This window comes from Quercus lobata, chromosome 2 (assembly GCF_001633185.2).
Source record: "Quercus lobata isolate SW786 chromosome 2, ValleyOak3.0 Primary Assembly, whole genome shotgun sequence".
In the NCBI taxonomy this organism is placed as follows: domain Eukaryota; kingdom Viridiplantae; phylum Streptophyta; class Magnoliopsida; order Fagales; family Fagaceae; genus Quercus; species Quercus lobata.
This window is the reverse complement of record NC_044905.1, coordinates 103,126,165-103,147,222: the sequence shown is the minus strand read 5'-3', so window position 1 is coordinate 103,147,222 and position 21,058 is coordinate 103,126,165. Positions and strand designations below refer to the sequence as shown.

The 21,058-nt window shown below is 34.5% G+C and overlaps 1 protein-coding gene across 2 annotated transcripts; it reads right to left on the bottom strand.

Annotated features, from left to right (window-relative positions):
* Positions 1–1,069: 1,069 nt before the first annotated feature.
* LOC115977636 (dynamin-2A) lies at positions 1,070–19,730 on the bottom strand. 2 transcript variants are annotated; one of them, XM_031099624.1, is made up of 22 exons: positions 19,231–19,730; positions 17,426–17,476; positions 17,184–17,304; positions 16,899–16,991; positions 15,712–15,773; positions 15,393–15,510; positions 14,903–15,242; positions 13,754–13,901; positions 13,173–13,274; positions 12,951–13,070; positions 11,504–11,587; positions 11,260–11,387; positions 9,718–9,802; positions 9,427–9,562; positions 8,433–8,509; positions 6,186–6,242; positions 4,115–4,259; positions 3,856–4,007; positions 3,319–3,432; positions 3,161–3,228; positions 2,566–2,741; positions 1,070–1,856 (listed from the first exon to the last, which is right to left on the bottom strand). In XM_031099624.1, exons 1-22 carry the CDS (start codon positions 19,387–19,389, stop codon positions 1,843–1,845), a joined length of 2,550 nt encoding a protein of 849 aa, XP_030955484.1. In that variant the 5' UTR covers positions 19,390–19,730; the 3' UTR covers positions 1,070–1,842. The 2 variants fall into 2 exon arrangements, with proteins under 2 accessions (XP_030955484.1, XP_030955483.1); XM_031099623.1 differs by having other exon boundaries at positions 1,070–1,827; positions 19,231–19,728.
* Positions 19,731–21,058: the final 1,328 nt, after the last annotated feature.

Sequence of the window (21,058 nt, the reverse complement as noted above, 5' to 3'; positions counted from 1 at the left end):
AGTTCATTTCAGTTTATTCAGTCCGTTTGATCTACTTAGTCTACTTCAATAATAATTTGGGAAGAGAGGTTTGTGTAAAAAAAGAGCTGCTTCATTGACAATTATGTTACCTCCTCAATGTAATGTTGGTAGGTTTTTAATAAAATTACATTTTTCTTATGTTATTAAATTTTTGTATTTTTTTTCTTCTTCTAATTTCTCTTCAAGTCATTCAAGTCGATAGAGGATAAACCATTTGTAGAGAGTACTAAAAACAAATTCCAACTACACGTTACATTATTTACAAAATATCTCGCCTTATGTAATAATATAATGTAAAATAGTTTTCTCAAAAAAACAAAAACAAACTTACAAAATTTTAAACACTTTCAAATAACAAATATAGATAGCTTAATTTATAAATTTTAATATATTATATTGACTATACTTTGTTATAAAATATTCACATCATATCATTTTAAAAAGAGTTTGGGACCAACACTTACAAATCTCATATAATACTTTTATTTTTCACTTTAACAAAAAAACAGATCATCAAATTTTTTTAGCATTCACTGTTCAGCTACTAGTTACTCGCTAAAACTTTAAACTTTTTATCAGTCCCTGATTTGGGGGCACTTTGAAACCTTTATAAACAACGAGAGTTCCGTTCTACTTTATTCGTTTTGCATCGAAGGTTAAATTTGATATGAAGTCATTGAAGTGTATGACGTAATATTGACTGTGCTTAACTGTGAGTTTGGGACAATACCAGTAGTCTAGTATCACAAAGCACCAAATTTTGAGTCTCTTAAGATAAATCAAAACGCAAAACATTCATTATTTTGGTATCCTTAATCTTTTAACATTCTGAGGTGGGCTAGACAAAGACATGTTGGATAGGATTTGCGCTCAAATACTCTCTTCTTGATCTTCTTTCACGCTTGAGCAGATGCTGATGGTTGCACTATCTTATTTGCTTGTGCAATACCTTGTTTTATTTTTAAGGCCAAAAGTTAAGCTCTATGGTTCACTCAATTGGAGCGTGCCAACAAAAAATGGCATTTAGATATGTCTAAACCACGTCAAATTTTACAAGAAAGCACAATATTTCATCATTTCTAGGGAGGGAAATTGAGGCAGATTGTATCTAACCACAGATACTATACCTGCTATATAAAATTTTACAAATTTAATCAGATTCAGTACAACCAATTACAATTGTAGCATCTGAGGGTGAAAATGGGATAAGGGTACCCCACCCTCATTAAAAATTCTCTTATGAGACTGACCGTCTCATGAAGCATCCCTCTCACAACATATGAGTCCCACAGGTTTGTGGGGCCCACCAAATGTTAGAGAGACACTCCATGCCTCCTCCCCCTCCCCCCTTCTCTCTCTCCCTTCCCCTCTTTCCCCTTGCCAGTCCACCCATATGGGAGAAAGAAAATTTTACTTAGCATAGAGAAAATACACTGAAAAAATCACAGATGTAATAGCAAGATTTATCTACAAACCTATTCCACTTCTACAAAACCACCCTAACTTAATGTGAGCTTGGCAAAAGCTCAATCTGAGCAGGAGCAACACACACCAACTGAATAGATTGTTGTTATTTATAACCTGACTGTGGCGGAGTGGGCGGCAACCTGTTAGGTGTGCGGCGACTGCCGGAGTTTGAGCTTGAGTTTGAATCACCATTCTGAGCTGGATCACTGTACCGTCGACTGTGACCCCTGCTGAACCTAGATGAGTCATCATATGAGTCAACAGATCCATTTGCAGCAGCATCAAATGCTGACCTCCAGTCATCACCTGTTGGGGGTGCAGTGGTTCTTGGGCTGTTCTCTGTACAATGAACTGTCAGAAATCAGTACCTAGTAATAAAATGAGAACTATTAGATAGAAACTAACAATTTAAATTCTTCTTAGTAAAAAGTAATTCTTCCAAATCAAAATGTTGAAATTTCTTCTTCTTTTTTTTTTTCTTTTTTTTTTTTTTTGGATAGGAAAATGTTGAAATTTCTTATTAAACATTTTGCACTCACCACGTAAAGTGCTCTAAGGACGGACAACATATTGGGAGAGTGCATTTCTAATGGGAAGGTCTAAATAAGGAAATGTCCCAAAAATCAAATCTCTAAGATCACATTAAATACTCCATACAGTTGAAGAACACATTTTCAAGTTCAAAATCATCATCTATAAGATCCATCAGTTTTTAAATAAATTCATTTCCTTAAAATCACAGTCATGATTCAACAACATTTTGACGATATACAAAAAGAGAGAGATGATTCAGCAACTAGTGTGAACAACTTGCAGAAATCTCTTGAGTAAGTTCAACTCGATAATAGAATGTGCCAATAATTTTAAATTCTTTCTACAAGTTAAAGTTCAGCTGGCCACATTTAAATGAGTAACAAGGGGAAACACAATGGTAACGAAATGGAATAAGAATTTTGTGTCATTACTTCACAAACGTGAAAAGTGAGTTTTTTATTCTGCATGCATTATTATCTGTCCAGTTGAGATACCCAAAACACAGTAAAAATGGCAGTCTGCAACATATGCAATTATATTTACCTGCTCCACCCCCACCATTGGACCAACTAGAGGCAGCAGCTGCTCGATTGTCATGAATGCTAAGTTGCCTGGTGAGTTTTGAAAGAAGAGAGGACTGCCTCTGGATTCGCTCCCTCCTATGCTTTACATTCTGATCTTCCTGGATCAGTTCTTCAATCCTTGCTGTGCTTAGGGCACTATCAACCAAGGAGTAATAAAAAAAATTTCATGATTAAGAAACAATTTAACAAGAAATATATTGGAAGAAAGAAACCAGAGGTTGTATTTGGATGACACATGCATGTCTTAAAGTTGCAAATGTTCATACTTTAATTGCAGAGTGTAATATTGTATTATATCTCAAGGAAACATCCAACTAGAAATGCATTTAAAAACATGAAAGGAAGCACACATAAGAATTTTTATTACAACTAAGAATTGTTCTCTTCCGGTGAAATTTTGTATAAATCTTCACACATAAAGGAACAAACATCAGAAATATATACCATTAAAAATTAGAATACTTTCATAACAGAATTGGGAAAAAATATTATGCATCCATACATGGGAAACAGTATCATCAGTATGTCACCAAAGAGATTGATATGTTGCTAACCTGATAGAACTGTATAACTGATTAAGCATGTCTTCCTTGGCTTTCTCTACTTGGCAAAGAACAACTGCCTGCTCAGCCAGAACAGTTACTGACATACATTAGAGAACTATAGATAAACAGTTACAGAAAGGATGACTGGCACAGAGAAAAAAACTGACTTTTGGAACATTCGCAGCAAGGCTGTTAAGAACAGCTTCAACATAACCGCGTACTTCTTGGGACATCCATCGAAGCTCTTCCTCTGGATCAGCTGGTTTCCTCACCATTGAATCCTAAAACAAGTGAACACATCAGACATATGTCCAAAGACATGTGAAACAAGCTCTCTTGGCCAGCAAGAAAAACCAGGAAAGACCACAAACAAGTTAAAAATTATTTAAAGAACTATTTTCACTCCACAAGGAGGCTGAAATAAATATATATATATATATATATTTATATAAACCACAGATTTCCATGTTCAAAACATGTCAAGAGGACAAATTGCTGAAGAGAGTTCAAACATAAATATGGATACTCTTTAAATGAAGTCAAAAACAAGGACCTCTTTGATTTTCAAATCCCTAATGTATCACATAACTAACAAATTCGTGGACTCCAAAAATCTAAAGGAAACTACAAGAAACTAAAACAACTGCAAGATCAAATATGCTATGATATTGGATAAAAATAATCAACATTGTTCAGTAACTCACAAGAGAACCATCAGAAAAACTATGCCGCATGGGAAAACCAGATTCACCCTTTGCTTCACCTCCTTTATAAGGCCCAGCAACTTTTCTTAACCTATTTAACCACTCAACCTTATCTGCGACACTCTCAGCCTTTAACACAACAGCACTGTGAGCTGCAAAAATACATATTAATTGAAGCATGTATTGGCACACAACTTCATTGGAGAGGAATTTTTCTGCGAACAGTACTAGGAAGCAATTTAAAGATAAATATTACTACCTTTCAAAACAGTCTTATATGGAATCTTGCTAGTTAACTTGAAAACAAGACTAGGTACTTTAGAATCTGGTCCATTGGCTTTTTTGTTCTTGGAACCTTTTGAAGGTGCTTCCTCTTCATCAGAAATTTCCTCTATATTGCATTCCTGAGTGATTCATTGAAATATTCAGAGACAAAGGCATTAAAGTGCAACGCATGCTAAATGACACCAATATGCTCATCAAATTCAAACTCATAGTTGGGGAAGAAGTGAGTGAAAGTCAAATAACTAAAAATTCATTGAATATGAGTTAATTGTGGGAAAATCAATGGCTTTCATAGGATCCAATTCAAGCTATATTTCTATTATAAATAGTAAGAAATTGAGAGAACAGAAGAATCACAACTTCAAAAGTGCTGAACTACATTTAAATTCACTTAAATCCATGCTATTAAGACAAGTTGATCGTATGAATCATGATCAAATGGTTGTCATTTCTTCATCTTATTGATCTCCTTGTTCTTAGATTGTAACATTTGGAGATCTTGTATACCTACTTGTACTTTGTTCTGTTTTTTAAGAACTTCTTACTTATCAAAAACTATATTCATAGAAAATTTACCCTATTGGCATTGAAGTTGAAAAATAAAATTCAGTAAAAATAACTCTCTTATTATGGACATGTCCACATAAATAAACCCACTTTAACTCATATTCAACTTAGTTAAGCCTTAAACCCAATTAATTAGGATCATCTATATCGATCCTTCTATGCACCTTGACCCTAACTAGGGCCATGTGCCCACTTACATATCTAATAACCATATTGTTTTCATTATATTCCACATCATTTTTAGCTACCTATTTGTCCTTTCTACTCATCGCATTGGTGCAAGTGCAAATCTTCATTGCACATGTCCAAACCATTTCAAACGACTCTGCCTCATTTTATCCTCAATTGCAATCATATGCAAGAACAAGAGCAAGAGAAGCAAAGATTTTACCAACTGGTCCCACAAGGATATATTTTTTTCCAATCCTAATAACCCTATGGAAACATTAACAACCCTATCCAAGTTTCTCTTTCCCTCTCTCTATTCTCGGGTAGATAAAAACACTGATTAAAATTTAATTTTGGATTGGTGGCACCAATTGAGGAGCAAAGATGGTTGTTCTTGGGTATGACTCTGATTTGAATCAACCTCATTTTAATATACCTAGTTTATTTTTAAAAGGATAAGTAGTTTAATTTGTAAAAATAATACCGAGCCTGTTGGCCCAAGTGGTACCCGGTCTCCTTAGTGACCTTCAGCTCAGGGGTTCGAGCCCCTGCACCTGCATAAACAATTACCTAGCAAAAAAAATTTGTAAAAATAAATAAATAAATAACTGGGACTATTTGTTCCAATCCATGTCAAAGGTACATTGTTTTTTCAGGTATTAAAAATCAGACACCACATACCCCAGGTTTGCAACAAGATTATACACTTTTTGCATGTGAGGTGTTGTAATGTTTAAATATTGATTTTAGTGTAGGCTGGAATTTTCTTTTTGTCTATCACATTTTCTTCCAATAACAGGGATCTATCTAACAAATATGTGGATCATTAAAATAGTCGCATAAATCTTGAGAACCATGAAACTTCTATATATGAACTTGATAGAACCAGTACTTGCTACAGTATTTACAAAAACAGGAATAGAGATGAAACTACCAATTTGCAATGAATACTGAGAACCTACTATGGACACACAGAACTGCGAGTCTGCAATATAACCTCATTTAAGTAAACGAAACCACCAATTTTATATTAATATGTACTTGCAAAACCAGAAATTTACACAAATATATGATATATTCGGCCCAACATGTTCAGAACAAGAATATCATATAACAAAAAGGGGAAACTAAAAGAAGAAAAAAATTTCTAAAAATTTTTGTGTCTTTTTCTGGGGATGGGGATGGGGGTGGGGGTGGGTCAAGAAATAGCCAGAAGAGAAGTAAACAGTAAAACAAAGTCTTTGAATATGCTGTCCAACATCAGAATCCATTGCTGCAAGCATCCCAAGAAACTAACAAGAAATTCATACCTCCAAGGTGATGACTCCACGAAAATGTCTTTCCTCTTGTTTTTTAGTGTATCCAAGCTGCAATATAAAGCTAAATTAAAACATATTACATCAACTAAAAAAATTTCACGATATTACAAAACAATGGAAATGATAGAGATAAGAACAATTGAATTCAGAGTCCTAATAAGGAAGATGACACATTTTTAATTGAAGTCTAAAAGTGTGCCTAAGCACTAAGGTCTTTCAGAGCCTAACAAAACGCAAAGGCATAAGCCAGAGCTAAATGAAGTGCAGTTTGCAGGCATAAAACTAAATAATGACAGAAGGAGAGGAACAGTTTAACTTAACAAATGCAATGATCCAAACACTTATATTCCAAACTAAACGAAATCAATTTAAATTACTCAAGTGCCTCGCTCTCTAATGTGTTCAGATTCAAAATGAACTAAAAAATCCAACAATTCAGACATTTGAAATTTAAAACTATGTGAACAGCATGATGCAGAGTAGAGATAGGGTTAGTAGAAAGAAAATCAGGGTTTAGGATTCATTTCATTTACATTAATTCTATAAAGTCTAACAACAATCATCATAAAATTGATTAAATAAATATAATGCATGTCATAGTGAAATGGTTAACTACAACCAATATGGTTACAACAGAGTTATACAAGTATTAGTCAACAGAAAACAAAAATGTGTGCAAGTATTTGCACCTTGACCTTTTGCAAACACATGCATCCCCGTGTGCATAAAGAATGCCTCATTGAAGGTGCCCAAGCTTTGAGTGGCAATATGAGAGCCTTATTTTTCCTTAGGCCTCAACAATTGTCTATGTGCACTTTGGATAAGTTTTTTAAAAGAACCCCATTAACATGACTGTCACATGAAAAAACCAAAAGGATGCAACACCAAAAGGTGTCAACCAATTGAGCTACAAGGCTCTTGGCAAAAGGATGAAACAAAATAATTAATAAACACAAGAGTAGGGGATAGATAACCCAGGAGTCAGCACCTTGTTAGGAACCCGGTGGTTCCTAATGGAGATTTATGGGAATTATAGGGGAATGGATGGGGATTGTAGGGAAATTGACTTAATTCGAGGTAGTCACCCTCCATAGAGAAAGAGAGAGATTAAGAGAGAGAGATGCACTAATGCACTAACAAATTGGTTTATTCTTCATTGATTCCTCATATTGGATTACAATCATGTATTTATAGGAGACTAGCTCTAATCTCATTGGTCCACATGGCCTCATCCTAATGGTTCTATTATTCCCCATGTGTATTAGTAATTCCAACATGTGTTAAATGAGATTAACATGCTTGGAATTGTAACTAACTAACTAACTAACTAGGTTCTATTATTCCCCATGTGTATTAATAATTCCAACATGTGCTAAATGTGATTAACATGCTTGGAATTGTAACTAACTAACTAACTAAATCTCAATACAACAATTATTATTTATAGCATTCCTAACACACCTAGGCTTGCTTGGAATTAGCATCAAGTAAGAGAGAACAAACCTAGGAGTCAATATGTAGGACTTGGCTTGGAGTTGCAAAAAAAGCATTAGAAAATTCCTAGAGAACTTTCAATAATCAATCAAATTGTAAACTTTCTCCATAGGAGTACAATACTGTACTTATATAGACTAAGGCTTATCCCTAATTCTAGTTGACTTAAGAAAACCTAATTCTTGTTGATTTGAGGAATCCCAACTATTGACTACTAAGACTCCAAATCAAAATACAATTGGCTTCCACAATTAAATAAAACTAATTAAAATCATATTTCGTTGCACTTCCTGCACCGAGGAGACAATCTATTCTTTGGTTGTCAGAATTAAATACAATTCTAATCATACCATTCCTTACAAATTTGATCTTAAATTTTTATTAATAAATACAAGGATATCACAAGTGTTCTTCATTAAAGGTGCCCAAGAGTTGAATAGAAATAGATGAACCTTGTTTTACCTTCAGCTTCAAACCATGTCTATATGCACCTTTGTCAAGTGTCTTAAAAGAACAAATAAACATGAGACAATCTATTCACATGCTTTTCTTTTGTCAGTATTAAAAACAATTCTAATCATACCATGCCACAGAGATTTACTGTAAGGTTTTTGTTAATATACATGAATAAGGATAAAATAAGCGTGGGAGAATCAAAGATTACATAAGAAACAGGAAGAAAAATTGCAAAATATCCATGCAATATTAAGCAAGGTAATAAACCAAACAGATTAGACCACTAACCTTTCCAGTTTTCTCATTAAAAACAAACCACCGTCTACTCCACCCATTTGTTTTGGCACTTTTCTTCAATAAAAATCCTGAAAATACAGAGCAAGTATCAATTACAAGAAGCAGGATCTCCATAATCAAGAGAAGGTCGGAGGGTAAACCCTTAGGCCTTAGAAGAAACTAATAAATTAAAATTCCTTAGTCCTACATCCTTGGAATCAACATGTGCAACAAATTAAGCGTGTTAGAGAGAATACTCTCTTGTATTCTTCTAAAAGATACCATTGGTGAGGTGTCCCTACCACTTGTCAGTAACATAGTATTCTGTCATATTTGTAAATGCTCCTAATAATGGAGATCGATTGGGTGAGGGTGCAATATAGAAAAAAAGTTCCTATTCATATTTTCTGTTATTATCTTCTCTTCTCAAATTTATTAACTGGTAGAGGTATCAGAACAAGTGATTTGAATTGTTCCCTTGCCTCTGGTTCTCATTTTTGTCTCCTTCTCATTTTCTCTTTCCTTTCTTTCTTTTCCATTTATTGTTCCTTTTTCTTCAGACTGCTCTGTTGGTTGATTTGGGTTAAAATGTTTGTTGATTTGTCTGGTGTTGGTAAGGGTATGAAGACATTGCAAAGGACTTCAGTCTTCATCACCATTGTCACCGTCAACAATAAAACCATGTCCTGGGTTACTGTGTTCGTTGCTTCTTGATACTCTGAATGTCACTCCTAGTTTATCAGCATTGTCTGGAGATTTCTATTAGATTTGTGAAGGTTCACAGCAGTTTCAACAGTCAAAGTGGTTTATGATTTGAATGGCAATGAGTTTGTGGGTTTTTCAGTCATCATTGATTTATGTTCATGCAGGTACAGTAGTCAGAAGTTTCTGAGAGTCACCGATGTCAACGCTTGACAACTAATTATGTATAATTTAACATATAATTAAGAAAATGCAAAACTTTTTAGATCAAAAGTTACATTTTTCAAACTGATTATACTCATACCTGCTGTTATCTCGCCACCAGGTCCAGCAGTCTTCAAGGCTGATCCCTCTTGTACATCCTTCTCTTGCTGACCAGATTTCTCTTTCATTGATTTTAAGCTTCCACCAGTTTGTTCCCCTGTTTGAGGACTGGTGGCCTATCCATGGAAACCAAGAAGACATAATCCATAAATCCAAATAAAAGGAATTTTCATCATGCATTTGATGGATATAAAATCATCAAAGCACTTATGTGAAATATCATAACTTATAAGCCTCCAATTTATTATAAAGAAAGTCAATAAGCCCACACCCTATTCAAAATTGACTGCTCTGCATCAGGTGCCTTTTTGGAAGGTCGGTTTTTCAGCTCTTCTTCACGGCGTTGCCTATCCATTCTGATCAAGTTAGATACCAATGGATCAGATGACATAATGCCAAACAACACAGAAGCCCAAACATAAAAACAGAGGAACTCTTTGAAGTACAGTAATTAGCAATTATACTACAGCAATGACACGTGCATTAATAATCTGTTCGTTACAGTATATCTTTCATCAATAAAAATCACTCAAATCTCTGTTCATCCCCAAAAAATTATGTGAAGTTGGTCACTGTATTTTTCAAAAAGATTCATTTTAATCTTTTCCCTTATGTCATCTATTTAAGTGACGGAATTTGTTGATGAGTCAATTTTTGATGATGTGGCACCTTTCCAGAATTAAATATATACCAGTCAGCAAAAAATACCATGTGAGTTAGCCTCTCAACCACCATAACTCACTACCATGACGTCAGCAAACATCCAATTACACCACACAGCTGAAGGGAATGAACGATCACCTTTGGAACTTAAGTTGATATTCTAACACTCTATGCATGATTGGATGGCTACATTTCCCATCTACTTGCAAGGTTTTTTACATCACTAACAATAAAATTTCTTCCTTATAAAAAATGTGCCGTGTCACCCAACCCCATACTCCAGTAAATGGCATAATTAGTCATATTTATAAAGAGAAAGGATTGCCCATATCAAGAGTACATGAACTAGTCTACCAACAAATTGTCATTTTTTATCAAGCCATTAAGCCTTCTAGAAATGGTTGTGGAGGTTTGGAATCAAGAGGGATCAAATTTGGAATACTCGTGCTTTCCCAAATTGGAATTGGAAAATGCGGTTAAGCTTTTTGATATGCTATATTCTCATTTTCCTTTGAGTGAAGGTGCAGATCAAATGTCTTCGAGATTAATACAATCTGAAAATTTTAAAGTTCAACTGTTTTATGATGCTTTGAGAGGATCTACGAGTAAAGTCTCCTTGGAAGAGTACTTGGACTGCTAAGGTGCCCCAGAAGGTTGCTTTTCTATAATGGACAGCAGCTTTAGAACAGATTCTAGCTGTGGATAATCTTCCAAAGCAGAACATAGTGATTGTTGATTGGCGTTGTATTTGCAAATGTATTGGGGGAATCAATTGATCATCTTCTACTACATTGCTCGGTGATAAGAGATATTTGGCCATTAGCATTTTCAACATTTGCTGTATCTTGAGTGGTGTTAAAGAATAGATGTCTGTCCTAGGCAGCGATTTTTTGGGCTCTTTTTCTTTTACTCCACTCTTAGATCTGATTGATTATTGTAATTTAAGAGATTGATTGTGTTGTTCACATAATATACTCTCTGTGTAATTGGGATTCTTTTTTAATAAATGTTATTTAACAAAAAAATTGACAAATTGTAACCTTTTAGAATTAGCTTGATCCACTTCCTGTATTTTTTAGGTTTCTCCTCATATCAATAAGGATTTCTTTACTTGTTAAAATAAAATAAAAGGATTTCTCATTGAGCATACCGCCTTTGAACCAGACGGATGAAGTGCTGAGGTGGAACAAAAGCACGCTCCATATCCACTAGTGCTATCACCATTTTTTTTGCCTCATTCTTAAACTCATCAAGTGCAGCACTTGCAACTGCCACAACCTGATTTTTAAATTTCACAACAGATGAAACATCCAATAATGTAGCTACACAAAAAGCTTCTGCTTTTTTTCTAAGTACTCAAAAAGTATATGCAAACAGCTGTAAGAAACTATTACCTCTCTCTTAAAAGGAGGATATCTTCCAAGCCCAGGCGTCGCACTTGCAGCAGCAGAAACTATTTCCACAAGTACTCGATGCACCTATTTTAGTAGTCACCCACAAATTAGATTAAATAGTAAAACTGAAATATAAATAGAATGTTTACCTTGCACCCAAAAAAAAAATGTATTATAATTACTATAAAAATACCAATAAAAAGAAAGAAAAAAAGATATATTTATATATATATATATATATTTGCTTGATAATAGCAAACAAAAACAAAAACAAAATGTTATTTTCTAGCCACATGTACTCTTTTCTTCCATTCTATTCTATATAAAGTCATAGTTTCTGTTACTTCCATAATCTACATGTCCTTTTTTATTACTTCTATTATTGTTATTTTTGAGATTTTGGCCTTCCTCTACCTCTAGTACGCTTTCTCCCTCAGAAAATGTTCCCTGATGAGCATTGGAGGAAAACAAAAATCAAAAGATGACGTTTTTGGGAAATGATCAATCTCATTACAAGTTAGCAACTTATGGAATGCTCTCTGTTAAAAAAACAAAACAAAAAAAACCTCATTCTCTTCTAGATAGTTTAGCTAGGGTCTAATGATCAATTATACAGTGCATACTCTTCACTATTTCGTTCATAAAGAGACACTCCTCTACATCAAGCATAATCAAGTAAGATTCCTAAGAGGACACAAAAGTCCAAAAAAACCTTTTAAGTGGCATGAGATGAGGGACAATCAAATCCTAAGTCGCACATCGCCCAAGTAAGGGGGGAACCCGCGCCTTATATAGAGGCCTTGGACTCTACTTGGTAAGAGTCCTTTTAAGAACTTGAGGAATAAGGCTATGTGTCACTCCCAAAGAGGACAATTTCTTGCCAATGATGAGTTAGGGTGTGACAAAATGGAATCAAAGCAGACCCCACTGCAACCAGATGGTGGGTCCCAAATTTGTATGTTTTTAGTGTTTTTTTTCTTTTGGTTTGAATTGCACCAAAGGAATAAATTTTTTTTTTTTTTTTTTTTTTAAAAGCCATAGGCTGTTTAATGAAATAGACACAAATTGATATAAATTCAAGTTAGGCCATTCTTGTTATACCAAATAAAAATTTAATCACATGTACACATGCCATAATCACATGCTCTTAGTGAATATAAACATTTATTCATATCTGCAAGCCCTTGTATTTCCTGTTAAATTTTAATTAAAAATCACTACCAAATAGAGCTTCCTTTGAACCAAAGACTGAGTTACATGCCTAAAAAAATGAAAGACCACAAACATAAGCCTAACATTTGCAAACATTAACAAAACTTTTTTTTTTTTTTTGATAAGTAATGTAAATATTATCCATATCATAAAAAGGAGCCACCCAAGTATACAAGAAGAATACAGCTAGGGATAGAGTAGAAACAAGAATAAACCCCAAAGTACATCAGAGTACCTCCTCAACACATAAACGAGATGGTTCCTTTGCCAGTTCTAGGACGCCTTTTATTAACGACCTCAAACCTTTCTCTGGAGATATAAGATAAGGTTGATAACCATCTGCTTCTAGGACAATCTAATAAAATTGAAAAGTGCCATATCAAAAGCAAAGCACCTGAAAACATTACAAGTCAAAAACAAAACATAAGGAGAATGAAATAAGAAAAAGAGACTCTACCCTTTTGACGTTGTTTATGTCAAAATGCCTGTCCAAGGGAAGCTGCTTGATCCTGTTAGGAAAATTTCCCTCAAAACTAGCAACAACTTTCCAACCACTACCCTGCAAAGAAAATTTGTGAACAGAACTAAGTATTTGTGGTAGGACACAATTCTTGCAACAGTACACATCAGCGGCAGTGTATTTGTGAAATTGAACATTAAATTTCAAGATCATGACTACAAAGAAGTGGCAGAAAAACAACAAATCAAACAACCATCCCTATGCACAGTAGGAATCAGGATAACAGATTTGTACCAATTAAAATAATGCAATGCCAGGATTACTGTTAGGCCTATAGGAATTCAAATGGCAACCAAACGTTAACTTGAATAGCACTTTGATATTTGACCAGGCACTCTTATTAGGCTGTAAAAATATCTAACAAGGGGGATGCATACTTCTCAATTTTAGACACATATACTAGGCCTTTGGCATGACAACCAGTTGGAGATATATACATTCTTCCTTATGTGTCATTCAAATATTTTGCATTACTGACATAAGATTATAATGAGCTACATTTGAAAGAAATTACTGACCTCACCACCTGTGATATGTAGGAGAAATTTGTCCTCAAATTCACGGCACAGTTGCAAGGCTATAGCTCTTGTACCTTCAGCACTATTAACCATTTGTTCACCAAGTCTAACTAATTCATCCTGAACAATTTGAGACTTCCCCTGAAGACTGCAGTATTGTCAAAAGGATGAAAGTATCAATAAAGTAATGAAGGTTCCAAAACTCCCGTTACAAATAAAAACTATAGACAATAAGACCCCACCAAAGTACACCCATTCATAAGCTTTTTAACTAGATTGGTTTTTGAATGAGAATGATCCAGATCCCCAAACTTTAAAAAGGAAGAGAAAGTGGCAGTGTAACTATGCAACTACAGAACAAAAATTAGCTCTTCATAACAGACCTGTCTCATAAAAGGTTTAAGGGTACATAGAAAAAGAAATAATTCCATGTGCTTTGTCATTAAGCTTGCTGACCCAAATATCTAGGAAGTATCTGAGAAAAGACTCTGAGAAGCAGGAAAGAACTTCAAATTTGATAACTCACCTCTCAACTAGGTTAGCTTGCCCGTTGTAAACAATGATGATAAATAAATAAGTAATAAATCCTAGTTCAGCTTGCATTTAGTAACATATGAGCTAATGAAAACAGACAACTATCGACAAATCATAATTGAAACCCAACTTCAATCTGGTCATCTGCATATTGTAATATATGCAATAGCATGGACTTCAAACTGGCACAACAGTACTAGTCTGGACATGCTGGATAACATTAATAGAATGTTATTTACCACAAAGATCATCCATAAAATTCTCACCACTATTCTTCCAAGACAGTCTTCCCGGAGAAACAAAAGCAAAAGGAAACAAAAACAAAGTAGACATACTTTATCAATGTAACAGATTTTAGAAAAAGCAGCACAACTATAATAAACTGAAGTACTGAACAATCCTCGCCCCAATCTAGCAATTATTAATAGTTATTCAAAATAATCTATTCATTTCCAGAAAAGGAAAAGTATCAATAAGAAAAATAAACTTAGCTACAAAATTGTATGCAGCAATGAAAAAAAAGAACAGATAGAACAGTTACGACAAACTTCTATCTTAACAGAACTTTAACTTCATAACCAGAAGATCAAGAGCAGATGAAGGGGAAAAACTTACCCAGAAAGAAGATTTGGCAGTCTGAGTTTCATACGGTTACGAATCTGGCCAGCAAGGGCCTCCACCAAAGCTACTCTACCCAGCTTGCTTTGAGGAGCTCCAGTCAAAATAGACTTTAAACTTTCACTTTCAGCTCGCCAAGCAGTTTCTAAAGAATTCTCAGAACCAGCACCAGACTGTGCTGAAGCTATAGAAACAGATTGACCAATTAAAGCAACCCAAGGTATATCAGACGTCTTTGGTGGTCCCTGATTCAGTAGGAGACCTTGAACAGCTGCAAGAGCTTTCGGTTCTGAAGCTGCTTGATCAATTTTACTAATAATGCCAACCGTTCTAGTGCCTACAGTCAACCCAAAAATAAAAGGGGATAAAAATAAAAACTAATAAAATATCATTAAAAAAGGATGTGCAAAAGATAACAAACTTGAAATAAATGAAGAATGTCTTTTAAGGAAATTAGAAAATGCAAGCTTAACAATGAAAAACCCACTGTCTGCATCAAATTCCTTCACTATTTTAAGGGCTCGAGACGATGAAATTTCTGGCGCCTGAGTTGCAGGAATTACAACTAGCAAAATAGCATCATTGTGTTCAACATATTCGCTGATCTGCATAAAATAAGTAGAAAAGTAATAATTATTTAAATGAAGTTCCAAGAGAACCTTAAAAATTGAATATTCATCAGAAGCATTATTAAAAACAACTATACCGTGTCCAATCTACTCCAAGAAGAATTAGCAAGGACCCAAAAAAGAAAATACCTTCTACTAAATTTGAAACAAAAGAGAAGACCACTTACAGCCACTCACCATTGAATCATCCATAATTCGTTGATCCAATCCCGGTAAGTCAATCAATTTCAATGGTGGAGCTGAGCATATAAAAGAAACTTATTAAAGAGTGCAATGTGTTGTGATACAAGTACATTTGCACGCATAAGTACCCACATACACATACATAAAGAGTCATACAGTCAGATATATGTAAGTACATACTACATGCTTACCTATAGATATACATGTGTTACATATGCATAGGATGTACATGTGTGTGTGTACACAAACAGCATTCATCCCAAATGAGCTATGCGCTTCAACGAGGGAATACTCTGGTTCTAACCAAGAGTGAAGAGTGGTCACAATATCTAACTCAATGCGACAGAGAGCAGTCAACTATTCAACCAGATTCAGAAAATAATTACCCTAGTGGCACACTCATAACAACAAAAACAATAATAACAACCAAGCCTCAGTCCCAAGATTTTTGGGGTCAACAAGAGATCCTCAATACACGAGTCAAGATTGACCACATGAGTTCTTTTCAGTCATTCTATTCTATCCGAAGTTAGTCTCTGTTACTTCCTTAATTAACATATCTTTTTTTACTACTTCTATTAATATTATTTTTCGCTTTTCTCTATCTTTTTCGTTCCCTCAACTTAAATACCTCACTCTTTTTCACTAATGCATTAACCACTCTCCTCTAAAAATGAAAAACCATCTCAAGCAACTCTTATCGTCAATAGAGGTCACCCCTATCTTTAAGCGAATTTCCTTATTTCGAATCCAATCCTTCTATGTTTTTCCATTTGTACATCTCAACAATCTCATTGCAACTACAGTCATTTTACCAGGAGTATAAATGATGGTATTGAGGTTTGAGCGGTCCCAGGATGTTCAAAGCTTCTGTTTTGACCCAAAAACTTTAATCGCTTAGATCTGTCCTTACCGTTTTGACTAAAGGACAAATGTTTCCTTTCTTTTAAGATGAACAAATCAAAGTAATGTCTGATAAAGCTATGCTTTATAGTTGTACAATAAAGCTAATGAAGTTGTAAATAAATAAAAAGTTGGTCAAAGTAATGTCAAACCTTTTTAAAGTTATTCCATGTTTCTCTTTTAGTTCTGACTTATAGTAGGTTCTCACAAATTACAGTATCAAGGGAAGGGGGTGGGGGGTGTGGGAGGACAATATCATAATAAAAGCAAGGACCAACCTGTACTAGTACGGAGTTTCAGGTATATTTCATCACGACTCCTGCCCGATGAACTCTTGCTTAGCCTATCCTGTAGAGAATGCCGAATAGCACCTACAATCCATCAAATTGAAAAACTTAAAATTATCAGAGGCAGCACAAGACCAATCCATGAGTCTCTTCTAAGGTCATAAATATGAAACATAAAAACAGTACCATTGACATGCATTCACAACATAACAAAGTACATCCAAAATACATAACAACAGACAAACAACAAAGTAGCAGTTTATTGAAAGAACTTACCCGCAGAAACCTGTTGAGATTTATTGTCAATCTGCAAGACGATTGATTTGCTGCTTAAAGAGCTATCCCTGTTTAAATCAATGCTTATGGGAGCCCTAGTAGCACCATTTTCACCGGTTGGCTGTTGATCATATGTTACAGCAAATAAACCAATAATAAGGATAAAAAAAAATACTCACATTAGTAGAAGTCCATCAAATAAAGATAAAATTGTCATGACACTCAAACCAAATATGACTTACCAAAACAGGATGTCCTATTAAACTGTTCAAAACTGCAGATTTACCAGCACCCTGACCAATGTGTCCACGGGAAAGCATATATTAAAATTCCAAAAGTAATGACTTTCAAAAGGGTAAAAAAATAAAAAAATAAACATCACACACTGTAATACTTTCTCCGTCATTTTTTTTCTTTCTCCCAATAAGTTACAAGTCCCATGCCTCTAGACTCATGCACCCATACAAGATAGAACATGTAAATTCACCCTACACATGTTATTTATGAAGAGCAAATATGCCATTTGGCCCAAAGACATTGACATATTTGGAGCATCTTTTTAAGGCATTGGTTATCTAGCTTCCAGAAGAGATTTATATAAATCCTCGCCCTATCTATTAATAGAGAAAATAAAGGGAAGGCTGACTTAAGGAGGAACAAGTTAGGTCACAAGTCTGTTTATGACAGATAAGGAAAGGAAAGGAAGGTATACATTAATCACTAAAAGAGAAAAATCTCACTATTGGCTAGATTTAGCCACTTTAGTCCAAGATATAGAGAACTAGGATTAGAAATAGCCTTCGCCATTTTTTTTTTTTATCTGATAGATAACGAAAAAATTTATTAATAAAGAAAAAGCCAACTTGAGTACATTGGGGATGTACTGTGGGGGCAAAAATCAAGAACCAAAATTATAATGATAAGCCTTCGCCATATATAAGTAACAAATCTAACATCGTGAAGTTTCATTCTATAGAATTTTTGGGATTTCATGGGTCCCCTCTAGTACGGTGTCAGATCTTCTTTTTAGCTGGTGGAATTGGTTGGGGAAGCGTTCATCTCACATTTGGAAGTTAGTTCCATTGTGTCTAATGTGGTGTATTTGGAGGGAACGCAATCGGCGGACTTTTGAGGATTTGGATAGATCCGATGACCAAATGCTCGCTCTTTTTTCTGGTTCTCTTTTTTATTGGGCTAGGGCTTGGGGACTCACGTCTAGTGATTCTCTTCCGTTCTTCCTTAGCTCTCTTCTTCTTTGTTCTTAGTGTTCTTATTCTCTTATGTTTGTACTTTTCTTTCTTTTCTTGTACGTTTGATATGGTAGTGCTTCTTTGCATTTAGCAGTTTATTGAATATACATGTTTCTTACCTATCAAAAAAAAAATTTAAGCATGAACGTACCAAGTTAGGCTCCTCTAAGAAACAAACTCGACCCAACAAAGCATAAATCCCAACTCACTATATAGATCTTTTTATACCACTCAGCCCTCTCTAGGATCATGTCATACTCATCATTCACCTTTCTCACAACCATGTCTTTACTTACAACTTTGACCAATATCGTTCTCGGCCTCCCTTTTTAACCTTTCTGCTCCTCCCTCACCAATATAATAATTCTCTCAAAAACAAAACGAAAAACCGAGCTAATGATATTACAAATTTAATGTTGGTTGTATAAAAATCCATTTTACATTTTGAAATCTTTACTCTCACACTAAAGATTCCAAAACATTTCCATATCGCAATCTCTACTAGCTTACAACAAACATGGGCGCGCGCGCACACACACACATAAAGCTTCAAAAAGCCACTGGATCACAAAGATCCATTCCCTTCACACACACACATTACAAAATTCACAATCCATGTACGCTTTTTACGAGAATTCCACTCTAAGATTTCCCCAACTAGTTTTGTTCAGAAGGCCATTGGATCCAGGGATCCATTCCTCACATCACAAACACATATATAACCTTATATACGCAAAACCTATACGTAGTTAGAGAGAGAGAGAGAGAGAGAGAGAGAGAGAGAGGAAGGTACATACGACATTGCCGAGAACGACGACGTTGAGGAAAGAGGAAGGGCGTTTGGATGAGGATGAAGACGATGAGGATGAGGATTCATCGACATCTTCGTCGGCGAGGAGCGCAGAGGCTTGGCGCATAGAGTCGGAGAGCTGAGCCAATTCTTCGATGGCCTCCATTTTCTCAGACTGATTTTCTCAAAGCAATACAAATTCAGAGAGAGAGATCGGAGATTCAGAGACAGTGAATGAAAATTGGAATTGAAAATTTTCTCAGAGAGGGAGAGATTGAAATGAGAAGATTGGGGTCGAAGTTGGGGAGGGGGGAATTAGGGTTTGATGATGAGATTCAAAATGGAAAGTTTGGGAAATGAAATGAGAGAGAGAGAGAGAGAGAGAGAGAGAGATGGTTTTCTGTTGTTGCTGTTGTGGTTAGGTTGGTTGTGTGAGAGTTGTGACTGGTTTGTGGGGTGATGGAACAGGAACTCTCTTTTAACCAAACTTTCACAAGAGAGGAAGAGAGAGAAGTTACTAAAATTAAATTTCAATTTCAATTTCAAACTCTCTCTCTCTCTCTCTCCTCAATGTGTGTCCTTTTCTTCTTTTTTTATTGTTTTTCTTTTACAAAAATATTGTTTTGATCCAAAAAAAAAAATATTTGAACTTTGAAGTTTCATATCATAAAAAATGGAGTATATAAAATATAAAATAGAAATCATACCTAAACCATACTATTGTACTTTTTGTCCACATTAACACCTCAAATTATGTAAGATTGAATTTTGAACTTGTGTGTGTTGTGCAACATGCAAGAATCTCCCAATTACAAATTGGAAAAAGTTAATGGATGGATCATTAGTTTAAGAAATATTTTAAAAAAATTTTATTAAAAAAAAACAATTAATTTTATTGGCGATTTTCTATATTTTGATTATCCTCCATAATAATAGTGTCAAAATTTTTCTAAAATAATTTATTAACAATTGTCTTAATGATACGCGTATTAACTTTTACAAGTTTAATAAGTAGTTTTTTTAGGTATAAGTGCTAACACTTTCCATAATAATAAGTAGCTCTTTTTTTTTTTGTTATAAGTGTTAACCATAATTCGTTACAAATAATAACACCATGTGACTCGGCGCATTATATTATAACATGACTCTTCCAAGAATATCAACAATTTAAATGAGGAAGAAGATTACAATACTATAAATTGTGCGAATTTGATTGTTATTGTGCAAGTGGATCTCATATGGTGTAAATGTGTTATGTGGTAACTTTGAGCTTCCAAGTTCTCATGCCAAACTAATTAATCTAAATTTTAACTTCAAAAAAATAAATAGCATTTCCCGTATTCAACATCCAAAAACTAAAGTCCTTTTTATACTAATAGCTCCAATATTTATGCTGGATATGCATACTCAAACTCATCAAGTACCTTGCAATGATAACTCTAATCAAAACTAAAATGCCCAATCTCACAACATTTTAGTGCTTCATGAGCCTGACACCCAAAGGAATTCAAAAATAGATATAAATTAATCATCAAATAATGTCACAATGACATTCCCATAAACATAGATATAAAGTTGATGAAAGACGAAGGACAAAAAGTGTAACGTGTTTAATAGTTACGAAAGAAAAACGAAGTTCAACCAAACTCTAAAGATGGAAGTAATATTTTTTATAATTTTTATAAGTACTTTTTGTATTTAAATTTGATTCAAAATTAGACTTCCATCCCAAAAATTTCAAAATTACAATTGCATATTTGGAATATTTTAATGTTAGCAACTTCATCATTTCATATATTTTCTATTAAATTTATTTAATGTCACATTAGCCTTTA

Coding starts and splice junctions, on each gene's coding strand:
- LOC115977636 (XM_031099623.1), bottom strand. CDS start 19,389: ATGGAGGCCATCGAAGAATTGGCTCAGCTCTCCGACTCTATGCGCCAA. Junction 13,071..13,172: donor ACATAAACAACGTCAAAAGG/GTAGAGTCTCTT, acceptor CAATTTTATTAG/ATTGTCCTAGAAGCAGATGG. Junction 9,563..9,717: donor AGCAGTCAATTTTGAATAGG/GTGTGGGCTTAT, acceptor TTCCATGGATAG/GCCACCAGTCCTCAAACAGG.